The sequence below is a fragment of the Thalassophryne amazonica genome, chromosome 21 (genome assembly GCF_902500255.1).
Source record: "Thalassophryne amazonica chromosome 21, fThaAma1.1, whole genome shotgun sequence".
Classification (NCBI taxonomy): Eukaryota; Metazoa; Chordata; class Actinopteri; order Batrachoidiformes; family Batrachoididae; genus Thalassophryne; species Thalassophryne amazonica.
The window spans coordinates 5,347,018-5,362,353 of NC_047123.1; the positions used below are offsets into that span (position 1 = coordinate 5,347,018).

Genomic DNA, 15,336 nt, shown 5'->3' on the forward strand with positions numbered 1-15,336 from the left:
TAAATGCGTGTCACTGTTGTACCCAGAATATGGGGTAATGCTGCAGTACCTCTGAAAATATGAGGGAAATAATCACGAGAGTTATTTCGGGTTGTTTCTCCCACGCAGAGGTTTATTGCAATGAGGAGAAACCCCGCGAAATCACTCCAGTGGTGTGGGAAGACATTACAAGTTGTAAAAAATAAAGGATCCCCCAGGATTACTAGACGATTTCCGAAAATGCGTCACAATTCCTTTGAATAGAATTACAAAACATTTAGAAAAAATAAAGAATAACATACTTACATACTTTTAACCAACTCTTAACTGTATTTATTGTCCTGAAGGCTTTTATGTAAATGTATTTTATTACAAACCCTTTAACATTTTAAGAATTTTCCTATTTTTAACTATTTCTATTCCCTACTATTTTTAATATAACATCACTTTATGAGTTATCATTATTTATTGGCAGAGAGCTAACCACTATTTTTGGTGCTGTCCTGAACATAGTGTTTAAAGGCGTGCTACCCTTCTAACCTATCACATCACCATATTTGATTATTGCATATCATTGCACAATAATGAATGTTTAAGAGTGGAATTGTAAAAACATTTGCATGATTAGTGGTTGGCTCTCACTGCGGTATTGTATCACTTCCTGTTCCGGAGCACAGCGGTGTTTTCTGTATCTGTTAGCTGTTTAATCTGCGCAGTTAGATTGATCTAGTTATCTAGATTACGATTTGTTTCCCAGTGTAATCTTTACGTGCCTTAACTAAAGCACTCCTTCTGCTGAATCACCTCTAAATTATTTACACATTATTCACTTTGCGTGTTTTTAGGAATCCGCTAGCTTAGCGTAGCTACTAGCTCTTAGCCGATTTAGCATGGCGGCTTCTCCTGTCTCTCCCGCACTTTTCTGCTCTGGGTGTGAAATGTTTAGTTATTCCTCGGCCTCCTTTAGCAGTAACGGTACTTGTAATAAGTGTAGCTTATTCGTAGCTTTGGAGGCCAGGCTGGGCGAATTGGAGACTCGGCTCCGCACCGTGGAAAATTCTACAGCTAGCCAGGCCCTGTAGTCGGTGCGGACCAAGGTAGCTTAGCCGCCGTTAGTTACCCCCTGGCAGATCCCGAGCAGCCGGGAAAGCAGGCTGATTGGGTGACTGTGAGGAGGAAGCGTAGCCCTAAACAGAAGCCCCGTGTACACCGCCAACCCGTTCACATCTCTAACCGTTTTTCCCCACTCGACGACACACCCGCCGAGGATCAAACTCTGGTTATTGGCGACTCTGTTTTGAGAAATGTGAGTTAGCGACACCAGCAACCATAGTCAATTGTCTTCCAGGGGCCAGAGCAGGCGACATTGAAGGAAATTTGAAACTGCTGGCTAAGGCTAAGGGTAAATTTGGTAAGATTGTAATTCACGTCGGCAGTAATGACACCCGGTTACGCCAATCGGAGGTCACTAAAATTAACATTAAATCGGTGTGTAACTTTGCAAAAACAATGTCGGACTCTGTAGTTTTCTCTGGGCCTCTCCCCAATCAGACCAGGAGTGACATGTTTAGCCGCATGTTCTCCTTGAATTGCTGGCTGTCTGAGTGGTGTCCAAAAAATGAGGTGGGCTTCATAGATAATTGGCAAAGCTTCTGGGGAAAACCTGGTCTTGTTAGGAGAGACGGCATCCATCCCACTTTGGATGGAGCAGCTCTCATTTCTAGAAATCTGGCCAATTTTCTTAAATCCTCCAAACTGTGACTATCCAGGGTTGGGACCAGGAAGCAGAGTTGTAGTCTTACACACCTCTCTGCAGCTTCTCTCCCCCTGCCATCCCCTCATTACCCCATCCCCGTAGAGACGGTGCCTGCTCCCAGACTACCAATAACCAGCCAAAATCTATTTAAGCATAAAATTCAAAAAGAAAAAATAATATAGCACCTTCAACTGCACCACAGACTAAAACAGTTAAATGTGGTCTATTAAACATTAGGTCTCTCTCTTCTAAGTCCCTGTTGGTAAATGATATAATATCAACATATTGATTTATTCTGCCTTACAGAAACCTGGTTACAGCAGGATGAATATGTTAGTTTAAATGAGTCAACACCCCCGAGTCACACTAACTGTCAGAATGCTTGTAGCACGGGCCGGGGCGGAGGATTAGCAGCAATCTTCCATTCCAGCTTATTAATTAATCAAAAACCCAGACAGAGCTTTAATTCATTTGAAAGCTTGACTCTTAGTCTTGTCCATCCAAATTGGAAGTCCCAAAAAACAGTTTTATTTGTTATTATCTATCGTCCACCTGGTCGTTACTGTGAGTTTCTCTGTGAATTTTCAGACCTTTTGTCTGACTTAGTGCTTAGCTCAGATAAGATAATTATAGTGGGCGATTTTAACATCCACACAGATGCTGAGAATGACAGCCTCAACACTGGCATTTAATCTATTATTAGACTCTATTGGCTTGCTCAAAAAGTAAATGAGTCCACCCACCACTTTAATCATATCTTAGATCTTGTTCTGACTTATGGTATGGAAATAGAAGACTTAACAGTATTCCCTGAAAACTCCCTTCTGTCTGATCATTTCTTAATAACATTTACATTTACTCTGATGGACTACCCAGCAGTGGGGAATAAGTTTCATTACACTACAAGTCTTTCAGAAAGCGCTGTAACTAGGTTTAAGGATATGATTCCTTCTTTATGTTCTCTAATGCCATATACCAACACAGTGCAGAGTAGCTACCTAAACTCTGTAAGTGAGATAGAGTATCTCGTCAATAGTTTTACATCCTCATTGAAGACAACTTTGGATGCTGTAGCTCCTCTAAAAAAAAAGAGCTTTAAATCAGAAGTGCCTGACTCCGTGGTATAACTCACAAACTCGTAGCTTAAAGCAGATAACCCGTAAGTTGGAGAGGAAATGGCGTCTCACTAACTTAGAAGATCTTCACTTAGCCTGGAAAAAGAGTCTGTTGCTCTATAAAAAAGCCCTCTGTAAAGCTAGGACATCTTTCTACTCATCACTAATTGAAGAAAATAAGAACAACCCCAGGTTTCTTTTCAGCACTGTAGCCAGGCTGACAAAGAGTCAGAGCTCTATTGAGCTGAGTATTCCATTAACTTTAACTAGTAATGACTTCATGACTTTCTTTGCTAACAAAATTTTAACTATTAGAGAAGAAATTACTCATAACCATCCCAAAGACGTATCGTTATCTTTGGCTGCTTTCAGTGATGCCGGTATTTGGTTAGACTCTTTCTCTCCGATTGTTCTGTCTGAGTTATTTTCATTAGTTACTTCATCCAAACCATCAACATGTTTATTAGACCCCATTCCTACCAGGCTGCTCAAGGAAGCCCTACCATTATTTAATGCTTCGATCTTAAATATGATCAATCTATCTTTGTTAGTTGGCTATGTACCACAGGCTTTTAAGGTGGCAGTAATTAAACCATTACTTAAAAAGCCATCACTTGACCCAGCTATCTTAGCTAATTATAGGCCAATCTCCAACCTTCCTTTTCTCTCAAAAATTCTTGAAAGGGTAGTTGTAAAACAGCTAACTGATCATCTGCAGAGGAATGGTCTATTTGAAGAGTTTCAGTCAGGTTTTAGAATTCATCATAGTACAGAAACAGCATTAGTGAAGGTTACAAATGATCTTCTTATGGCCTCGGACAGTGGACTCATCTCTGTGCTTGTTCTGTTAGACCTCAGTGCTGCTTTTGATACTGTTGACCATAAAATTTTATTACAGAGATTAGAGCATGCCATAGGTATTAAAGGCACTGCGCTGCGGTGGTTTGAATCATATTTGTCTAATAGATTACAATTTGTTCATGTAAATGGGGAATCTTCTTCACAGACTAAAGTTAATTATGGAGTTCCACAAGGTTCTGTGCTAGGACCAATTTTATTCACTTTATACATGCTTCCCTTAGGCAGTATTATTAGACGGTATTGCTTAAATTTTCATTGTTACACAGATGATACCCAGCTTTATCTATCCATGAAGCCAGAGGACACACACCAATTAGCTAAACTGCAGGATTGTCTTACAGACAAAGACATGGATGACCTCTAATTTCCTGCTTTTAAACTCAGATAAAACTGAAGTTATTGTACTTGGCCCCACAAATCTTAGAAACATGGTGTCTAACCAGATCCTTACTGTGGATGGCATTACCCTGACCTCTAGTAATACTGTGAGAAATCTTGGAGTCATTTTGATCAGGATATGTCATTCAAAGCGCATATTAAACAAATATGTAGGACTGCTTTTTTGCATTTACGCAATATCGCTAAAATCAGAAAGGTCTTGTCTCAGAGTGATGCTGAAAAACTAATTCATGCATTTATTTCCTCTAGGCTGGACTATTGTAATTCATTATTATCAGGTTGTCCTAAAAGTTCCCTAAAAAGCCTTCAGTTAATTCAAAATGCTGCAGCTAGAGTACTGACGGGGACTAGAAGGAGAGAGCATATCTCACCCATATTGGCCTCTCTCATTGGCTTCCTGTTAATTCTAGAATAGAATTTAAAATTCTTCTTCTTACTTATAAGGTTTTGAATAATCAGGTCCCATCTTATCTTAGGGACCTCGTAGTACCATATCACCCCAATAGAGCGCTTCGCTCTCAGACTGCAGGCTTACTTGTAGTTCCTAGGGTTTGTAAGAGTAGAATGGGAGGCAGAGCCTTCAGCTTTCAGGCTCCTCTCCTGTGGAACCAGCTCCCAATTCAGATCAGGGAGACAGACACCCTCTCTACTTTTAAGATTAGGCTTAAAACTTTCCTTTTGCTAAAGCTTATAGTTAGGGCTGGATCAGGTGACCCTGAACCATCCCTTAGTTATGCTGCTATAGACTGCTGGGGGGTTTCCCATGATGCACTGTTTCTTTCTCTTTTTGCTCTGTATGCACCACTCTGCATTTAATCATTAGTGATCGATCTCTGCTCCCCTCCACAGCATGTCTTTTTCCTGGTTCTCTCCCTCAGCCCCAACCAGTCCCAGCAGAAGACTGCCCCTCCCTGAGCCTGGTTCTGCTGGAGGTTTCTTCCTGTTAAAAGGGAGTTTTTCCTTCCCACTGTAGCCAAGTGCTTGCTCACAGGGGGTCGTTTTTGACCGTTGGGGTTTTACATAATTATTGTATGGCCTTGCCTTACAATATAAAGCGCCTTGGGGCAACTGTTTGTTGTGATTTGGCGCTATATAAAAAAATTGATTGAATTGATTGATTAGTGAATGGCTGAGACAGCGCTGTTCTTTTCACCTTCCTCACGCAAAGTTTTTTCCATTAGATCAAATTACACCCCCCCCCCCCCAAAAAAAAAACCCCAAGAAGGATAAACAGTTTACAACCAACAGACGATTGCAGCCGCAATTCTGTCTTCTACCCCCACTGGACCTTTATGACATCATAAGAACAGAATGTTAGAGCATATGGATACTCATACTAGGAAGTAACAAATTAACAATACTGATATTATCTGCAGAGACATAAAAGTGTTAATTTCTCAAAAATTTTATAAAGAATATATATATAAGAAAATAATGCCACACAGATTTATAAAGAAATATAGCTGTATACGAGTGTATTCTGCCATACTGGATTTTTTTTTTCTTTCAATCAACCAACCAACATATATCACACTGACTTCACTCAGTTGGCTTGTTGCGTTGCAAAGACGTCATCTATTTTGGCCCCACCTAGCTGGCAGCACAGCGGCTGCTAGTCTCGTCACTGTAAACACCTCCTCTGAAAATGAATGGCAGCTGGTCACTTTGCCACTGGCTCTTTTAAACTAAGTTCCTTCTGCTTCTCCTTTGTTTCACTCGAGGGCACCGCAGCAGATCAGAGGTGGATGTACAAGTTGATTTGACACATATTTCATGCCGGCTGCTTTCCCTGATGCAACCCCACATTAGAGATTGGACAGGGGTGGGGTTTGAACTGGGAACCTTCCACTCTGGAAACATGAGCACTTAGCCACTTGGGCGCTACAAAGTGGTCCACCTCTGGCTCTTTTCAATTATGCCACTGGAGTGCCCTCTGCTGGACATGTAATGTCATCACTATGTAAAGACCCCGTTTTCACTTCAGTGCCACAAGCGACAACTGGGCTAAATATGCCGCACACAGTTTACAACGAGTTTACTCTCTGGCACGGCAGATTGTCTGCCAGTGCGCGGATCAATTCATGCAAGTGTCAAGGCACCTTTAAAAACTCCACATGGGTGGCCAATGTGGTAAAAGTATTATGGCCACCATTAAAACGAGCAAGACGATCATCTCAATACATCGAGCTGTCCATGTCCACGAGATGTTACACGCTTGAGTGTCAATGCAGCCTCTGGATGCATTACCTGTAACAACGTGTTACTTCGTATGTTTATTGCGTTATTGCCGTGGGCTGTGGTCGCAGCTGAATCACTGAAATCTCACTGCAATCTGTGACCACGATTTTTGAGGTTCAGTTCCAACAAACATCACCACCTCCTACTACGACAGTCGCAGAGTTAATTATACAAATAAAATGGAATGTAAGTAATACTAATACAATAACATGCAATTGTCGTGTGGTATGCATTTTTAGAGTCCCTCCGTCCACGCCCCCCCATCTAACTCGGGCGAATATCGGTCATTTTGGGCGACGGGGCATGGATGCCAGGCCTGTTATTTGCATTATTATCATTATTATCACTTACTGAGCTACACAACATGTGGAATCACATTAACAATATTTAATGTCATTTCAAAACGCACAACAACCAGCAAATGCATCCATAAAAAGTTGGCTCACTTTAACTTTTGTCTTGTTGGCTGGCGCGCGCTGCTCTCCAAATTCGCCAGTGCGTCCTCATCAAGCTGGCTGCTTTGGCTGCTGTTCATTGTCGGACTATTCATGAGAAAATCATCTGTAATATCCATATTGGGACCAACACACACTTCTTGCTTTTTCATCTTTTCATCTGCGGGCAGTTCTTGGGCTGCACGCTATGATGTCATCACTTTATGCACAGCGGGCGGGTATTGGGATACCTGCCTGTTAACTGCGGGCGGGTATAGCCAGGTAGCATAAATGTAAATCTACGCTACCGGCCCAGCAACGCCTCAGTAAGCGATAATACTAATGTAATATTTATTCTTGAATAAATACAAAATCACCTTCTCTTATCCTGATATTCTGCATTTTAAAGCGAAACAGGATATTTTGCCTTACAATAAATATTTTGATGAAATTACTTCAAAGTAGGTGTGGCCACAGTGACAGAGAGCTGCTGCACATCAGTTGGAATATTACCCCCACCCCCCCCCCCCCCGACAAACAAAATAAATTCTGGTGCTCAGAACATGTTCTGGACTTAAAGCTATGAGGTAACTCATCTCCGCTCACTTATTGGACTATGGTGATGTCATGTATAGGTGCGCCTCATCCAGGTGTCTACAGTCCCTGACCTCGCTGTATCACTGTGTCCTGAGATTTAACACTGGTTGTAGCCGCCTCACCACCACTGTGAGTTGTTTGCCAAAGCGGGCATGCCCTCTTCGTCTGCCAGGCGTTATACACACTGGATGATTCTGGTTTACAAAACTCTTATTGGTCTGGTTCTGACTTATTTATCCAGTCTACTTCAGAAGTCTGAAAGCCGTTATGCTCTGCGCTCGAGTGACATGTTATGTTTTCGTGTACCTCGTGTCTGCACTGAATGCCTTCAGTTTTTCAGCTCCCTCTGATTGGAATGTTCTCCAATCCAAACTAAAACTGTCCAGACTGACTTCCTGAACACCTTCCTGTCTATTTTTACGAGATCAAGAATGGGATTCTTTTGCGCAATCCCTATGTTTCTAAATCCAAATTTGCTTGAGACTTTATATCATGGGCAATGTTATTATGACTATGACATGATTTTATTTATCACCAACGTTCTCATGTTGATGGTAACGTGTCCACTGTGACGTGTGCCTTTCTTGGCTAGGTCTTCCTTGTAAAAGAGGTTTTGATCTCAATGGGATTCTACCTGGTTAAATAAAGGTTATCTCCACTAACTCGTCAGGAAACATCCTGGTTTCCAGAGCGATGCGAGTCGGCCAGCTGTTGGACTGACTGTGTTTGCTGGCCAACAGAACCGGGTGTTCTCCACATATCCCAAAGCTCCAGGGATGCTGGCGACTCCTTTAAAGAAGAAGAAGCTTTGATGTGAGAATGTGTTGTTCACTTCATTTATTCTCTCCCTCCGTCATCCGGCACACTGCTGGCTCCACACATTCCAACCCCCCCCCCGGACTTATATCATTGGATGACCTCAGTCACTGATCCACTTCACTTGTCTGCCGTCCGCTGTTAAATATGGAATGTGTCCGGAACCAAGAGGAAAGTGAGAAGGAGGGGGGGGGGGAAAAGACAAATGAAGAAGCACAAGAGGGAAAATGACAAAGCGAGATAGTGGAGATAAAGAAAGTGGAATAGGAAAGAAATAAGGAGAGCCAGATCCATTCAGCACTATCAGCTAAAAGTGTAGACTCAGAGGGAGCATCTTTTACTGCAGCAGTGTGTGAGAGGTTTGTACGTGTGAATGACCAGGAGACAGAACTGGTGCAAATAAGAGATGCTGCAGAGCTGCAGGTGGAACAAAAACACAACGTGTTGACAATAATCCTCGTTAGCATGAGGCGACTCTATGCGCTAATAAAGTCTGTGTTTACACCAGGTTCCACAATCTGATACGGGATGTTTGATCTTATGAATAAACTAGAGGCGGAGCTTGTGGAGCGCAGTCCTCTTCCAGAGTGCAAGACGCCTTTAAACCATATTAATGGAGGATGTATGAAGTCCTGTATGGTAGCTGCTGGTGTTTATCCCCAGATACTGGAGTCTGAAGGGGGTTAGAGTCTTTGACTTGAATAGGAAGCCAGTCCATTGTAGGTTACAGTGTTTTCTCAATTATAAGTTGCACCAGTTAAAAAAAAAAAAAAAAAAGCATCTTGAAGAGGGGAAATGAAACACACAACTTGCATTGGACTGTAATTCAGCGTTTTCTGTATGTGAAACTCAATTAACACCGTTTCCCAGAGTTAACAGTGGACAGGAGCTCAGTGTAGCACATGAGCACACCACAGCACATGGTACTACTTAAAGACTTTTAAACTCCAAAAATAAGCTGAACAAATACAGTGTGCAACGGACATGTTACTTGATGCAGTTTGGACAGCAGAAAATGTCAGATGGACACAGACAGAGACATTAGTGGATTGTTGCAGAAAGCCCTCAGCTTGTGGTGTGTACAATAAGGGTTGTTAAATAAAACGATAAGTAAGATGAGCAAGTAAATGTGCGAAGGAGAATATATTAGATGTAATTTGACAGATGATTGCGACCCATGATGCTGGAAACACTACAGTAAAAGGTCCTTTGATTTTTTTTTTTTAATTTCCTCTTAATTTTGGATTTTTGTGGATTGCTGTGGTGTATTTTATTGTTGGGAGTTTATTATACTTAGTGTGTTGATTCTTGAGAAACCCAGATTCAAATAGTCATCATTAGTTATTATTTTTAATAACAAATGTGTGATTTTTTTTAGGATATAAACTGCACCAGAGAATAAGACCCATGACCTCACAACTATTAAAACAAACAAAACAAAAAACAAACAAATAAACAAAACTGCGACTTATACTTTGGAAAATAAGTACTTCCCCAGACTAGGTTGGTACCCATTTACAGATGGGAAATCTGAAGCAAACACTGGTAATCTAATGACAGTCTGGTAATCTAACTGGTATCTAATCCCTTTCTATATGATCGTAGTCCAACTTTATCCCACAGAGACACCTGTTCTACAAGCAGCAGTGGGGCTGATCAGTAGGTTGACATGTTTAGGATGCATTCTGCAGAGAGACACTGTCCGGTTGGGTTCTTAACCCAGCCTTGGTATTTCATTGGTCCATTTGATGATGCCCCTCTCAAAGTTTCGGCTGCTCTTCTCTAATCCTATTTCTTCTGTCTTTTTGGAAACAAAGTCGATCCCAGTCAGCTTGTTTTCAGAATATGCCTTTGGGGTCCTCGCCTCTGTAGATGGTTGCTATGGTAATGCCCGCTGCCATCCCTCACTAGGCTCAAACTCCGTCCCCATCAAGGGAGGCAGGAGTTTCCATCTTGAGGCTAAAACCAGAAGGTTCTTAAATCTGCTGATGGAGCCTCTTTTGGCATCAGGGAGTGAAGTTTACTCACTGCACAGTACCACCTGCTGGCTACTATTAGACTATAAAGTTTACTTTACCAACATTAAATAATTTCCCCAAATTTATTATAGTTGTTTTCTTTAAAAATTTTCTACTTTAATCCAATGATAAAGCAAAGGGGAAACCTGCAGCTTTTTTGCTGCATGTGTGTGTGTGTGTATGTGTGTGTGTGTGTGTGTGTCTCTCTCCATACCTTCTTTGGACCTCCAGCTCTTCGGGGCGTGGGACCATTCTGAACCTGAGGACTGGTCTTGACAGTGTGGGGCCTGTAGAGGGCAGCAGACCAGAATAGCTCCAATCAGACATTCTGCCTATATTTTTATTCCGACTGACCCTCAGTTTCTCCTGCGTAAATTTCACCCATCATGAAAAAAACGGTTACCCCACTAATTTTTTAAAACTGGGGGAAAAAAATGGTGAGTGCAATACCTTCACACTTTTATTTGCCTTTTTTTCTATTGTTATATAAGGCTGAACTGCTGCCATCTTGCCTCCTTCCAAAGATGAGGTACACACAGCTGCTACACACCCCCTGTTGGCATGCGGTGGCATTACAACATACAAACCATTAAAAGATAGTTCAGTGGAGCGTTTCATTCTTTTCATTTTCATGTCTTGGTAAAAGAAAAAAAGTTTGCACCGAGATCACTGTCTGATTTACTAATGAGCAAAATTTCCTGCAATAACTGCTGTGTTTTCTCTTCTCTCTCTCTCACACACACACACACACACACACACACACCAGAGGCCTTTTGATGAAGAAGAAAAGGAAGCAGCTTTCGCTGCAATTAGTATTCAGCTTCACGAGGTCGGTCTTTAGTGGCAGAGAAAACAGACTCGGTCACAGAGACACCAAACAGACGGGATCTGGTCTGCAGCCAGGGTCAGGACGGCCTCTGAATACCAACATCGCCCCCTTAACACTGTTGCAGGCATCAGCCACTTTGTCAAGAATCAAAACATTTACAGCAACAAGACCCAGAAGACTGATTTGTGATTTTTCTGCCTTCAAGGTTGAATTTAAAGTGCAGCTGACAGGTTTGTTCCAGTTTCCATGAGGATTGTACATGAGGTACCAAGTCCCAAACACACACTAAAAAAAACAGTCAGCGGATGACGATGATTTTATAAGAATAAAAAAAAAAAAAAATGCACGAATTTCGCCTTCTGACTCCCCGTTGAAACAGCGAGGCACATGTGACATCACAGACACGGTCCCTCTGGTATCGAAAAGGCGTCGTTCAGGTGGAAATCTGCCTGGTAGGTGCGTTGTGTCTGGGCGCTCAAACGAGAGGCGGCGAGCAGGATATGAGCACTACATCGAATGTGGGAGAGCCAGAAAATGGATCTATATTTAGAGAGTGCATTTTTCTGGTGACTGCTTTGTGGAAGGACCCGCAATTTTGTCTGAAATAGGAATAAAGACGACACGAGAACGTGTGTTAAAAGCTGGGCCAAAGCATCAGGAGTATTCCACTGAAATATCATCTCAGAGGTAAAAAGTCACAGGAAAGACATTTACTTATTTTTTTAGTATGTGTTGTAGAGAGTGAGTGAGGGATGAATATGAATTACACCTTAATATTATCAGCTGTTGTGAATCGGGGGGATTCTTTTCACGTCACCTGTTTGCCGTCAGTCTGTTACATTTGCTGCTTTGGTCGTCTGCTTCAGATTAATTTGGCTCAAACCTGTCGTTACGTTCTCTGGTAGCGTCTGAAGTGTCTTGTACAAGCTTTCCGACACTGACAAAATAACATTTTTCCTCTGAGCCGTTTGTGGAGGTTGACATTGTTTTCAGTCCTGCTGATGTACCTTTTTGACATCATACTAAGATCGCCATGTTTCAACTGCTTTTGGCTTCGCAAGAACAAACTGTGCCTCTGCAGGGGTCACACCGTCAGAATGCTCCGCCCCCCAGTTTTGTTTTTAATGAAAGTAGATTAAAAGGCCACCCAAAGTTAATTTCATGACTCCAACACTCCGTTAAAAGCAAAAAATAGTGCCACAGGCACTGTAGCTCACCTGGAGGACATCACATTTTTGGCTAGAAAAGTGGGCGTGGCCAAATAAAAAAAATCCCATCAGATATGTTTTGGAGCTACATACTAGCTAACCTTGTACCATATTTCAGTTCAATATCTTTAAAAACTGCTGACCAATGGCTCTAGGTGGCATTTTCAATATGGCCGACATGGCATATTTGAAATTGGATCAGAATGCCTCGACCAAAGTTTGGCGTCCTCATGGGTAGGAATATGCACACCAAATTTCAAATTCATTAGTTCATTGGTTTATGAGAGAATGATGTTTAAAGTGACAACGGGAAAAGTAGGTGTGTCACAGTCCAGAGGTCACATCAAGGTCAAAATAGAAAATTTCACAAAATCTGCCGAATATGTTTTAGGCTTGCTGATTGCTACTCGTGTCGCAAATTTCAGCTCAATTGCTGCATAAAGTGGCTGACAAATGGCTATAAGTACATGAGATTTTCAAGAATTGACAAAATAGCGGGCCATATCTGAAATCGGATTGGAACGCCTCAGACAAACTTGGTGTCCTCATGGTTAGAAGAAGTTCCAGCTTCATTAGTCCAGCAATTTCATGCCAACGACGGAGACGGACAGACGACCCACTGCATCAGCTCACTGGATTTTCGGTCCAGCTGGGCTAAAAGGAGTTTCATGATATTTTTCTCGTTGCTTCCTCATCTCACCTGTGACAATGACATCGGTGTGCGCTGATCTTTCCAGAGGTCCAGAAATGTGCAGAGTAACCCACAATAACTTGTGTTTTGCATGGGGAATTATTCTAATTCATTAAATTGTTTTACAAATGCACAAGGTGTTTTAAAATATATTTATTATTTTAAAATCAGTAGTATCACAACAATGACGTTGAATTTAAGAGTTTAAAGGATGAGAGTTGTGCACAAAGCGGAAGGGATCAGACACTTAACGGGTGAGTTACGTGTGATGAAGTCAGACATTTTATGACCTATATGGAGAGGTGGGTGTTCTGAACGTAATATTGGCCACACATCTACGTATCTGCCCACCCCCTTTCCAGGCAGAATTTTGCGAGGAAGATCCTGGGTGTTCCGACGCACGGATACGGTATTTTGCAGAAATAATGCATGTTAACGTCACAATTCAATCACTTTTTTTCCTTCAGCAAAACAAAACAAACACCATCCCAAATGAATCAGTGACAAAATCATGTCAGCTGGACTTTAAGACTTCTAGACCTTCAGCAGTACGCTGCACAAGGGCCATCACCCTTTGTCCCCCTGGTGGCTGGACTAGGAACTGCTCCATAAAGGACTCTGGGGCTCCTCTACAGCTGTTTTAAAACTGTCCAGATGGACTTTCGAGGTATGGCTGACAAGAGGCATCCCTGGGATTCCCCATAGCATTATAGCTGGGCAGCGCTGCCTCACATCCAGAGAGCTGCTACTCTTTCAGACGTCCTGCTGTGCTTCCCTTTAGGAAGCATAAAAAATAAATACATTCTCCAACATCTGACAGCTTCTGTTGTTACAGGTAAGAAGCTAAAGCAGCGGTGGCCATGAAGGCCAAACAAACCGTGGCTTTAGAAAAATAATTTGACATGTGACTTCAAAACATCACGTAATTGGCAAACATAAAAGAGAAAAATGAAGTATCCCGCTTTGGCTACATTCATACAAAATCCTTTCTTGCCGGGCTATGTGAAGTTACAACTGTTAACTGAGTTTCAGTATTTAACCACCGTCAAAGTTAGGAAATGTTTGATTTCTCTGGTTTTGTACATTTTTGTGCAGAAACGCTAAATACAGCACAGACCTCGCTCTACCACTTTCTCAATTTTCTTATTCTTTTGCAGCTCAGTTCACGCAAAATCCTTTCGCTGGGTTGTGTGTAGGTTCTGACAGATGTAGAGTTTTAGAATATAACCGCCGTATACACACAAAACTGCACAATTTCTCTGGAATGTAGATAAGTCGCACCTATTTCTGTATGTGGGTGAGTTTCAGAATGGACAGGAACTCAGTGCAGCACATGTGCACACCACAGCTTGTGCTGTTACTTAATATAAAGACATGTAAATCCCAGTTCAATTTATTTAGTGCTTTAGTTGCTGGGGTAAGTCTTATGTAAGTAGTTACTATTACTGCCGGGGTGAAGAATAAATAAGCCAATAATTAATAAGTGGACATTATTGAATGCAGGATTTTTCCGTGTACAAGTTGCAGGACATCCCAAACTAGTAAAAAGATGGAGACTGAAACTCTGGGAAAACAGTTTACTCCTCTGTTTTAGTACATTTCTGCACAGTAACAGTCTCCCTTCACACTTAACGACACTTGCAACTTAATCAACAATCCAGCATCATAACCATCCAGCAAGTGGCAGTCACATCTATAAGATATTATTCCAAGTTGGATTTTGGTGAGTACACATTTCTTTTATTTTATTTGTGCTTGAAATTATTTTGGGGGACTTTTTTCATACGCCCGTTTGATTGAGTGGTGTCGCAATGAAATCTACTGTCTTCTGCCTCCGGTACCATCGCTGGGATATGGAGGCGAGACCCGCAAAGAATCCCAGTCATTAAAATATATAAACCTCTCTCAGCGTCCATGGAGCTCTGGGGCTCCGATTGCCGAGACGTGCGGTGCTGTGGATTTTGCCGCAAGAAGTCTGTCCTTGCAGCAACAGGTGTACCGGCCGCTTAGCATTAAAACAGCGAGCGTAATCTCAGGACTTGTGCCAAGTGTGCTGCAGCTCCATTCAGTAGACAGAGAGGTGATGCCGGTATTGTGCGCTGAATCTGGCACAACACCGGCTGCAAAGCAGACACGGGCGGTGTGAGTGGCCCGCGTCGGCGGTTAACGAGCTCGTTAACGAGCCCGCAGACTTAATAAGCGCAGCGGAGGCAGAGAGCGGGAGAGGAAGAACGGCGCCCGCTGTCGATGTCATTGCTGATCTGAGCACACAGATCTGTATCTCACATTCATTGCAGCTTACTTTTGGATGTTGAAACAAGGACGTTTATAAGTAACATTACTAACAGATAAAATCAATTTCAATGCGGGATCGGACTGAAGGCGGGAGCGCGTC

General features: G+C 42.2%; 1 protein-coding gene across 9 annotated transcripts in view; it reads right to left on the reverse strand.

Moving 5' to 3' along the window:
* enah (ENAH actin regulator) overlaps positions 1–15,336 on the reverse strand; it is a 189,357-nt gene that overhangs the window by 43,750 nt on the left and 130,271 nt on the right. For all 9 annotated transcript variants that reach the window (XM_034162717.1, XM_034162716.1, XM_034162712.1 and 6 more), the window contains one exon: positions 10,428–10,500. In XM_034162717.1, the coding sequence (XP_034018608.1) occupies positions 10,428–10,500 (73 nt within the window). The remainder of the gene's footprint in view (positions 1–10,427; positions 10,501–15,336) is intronic.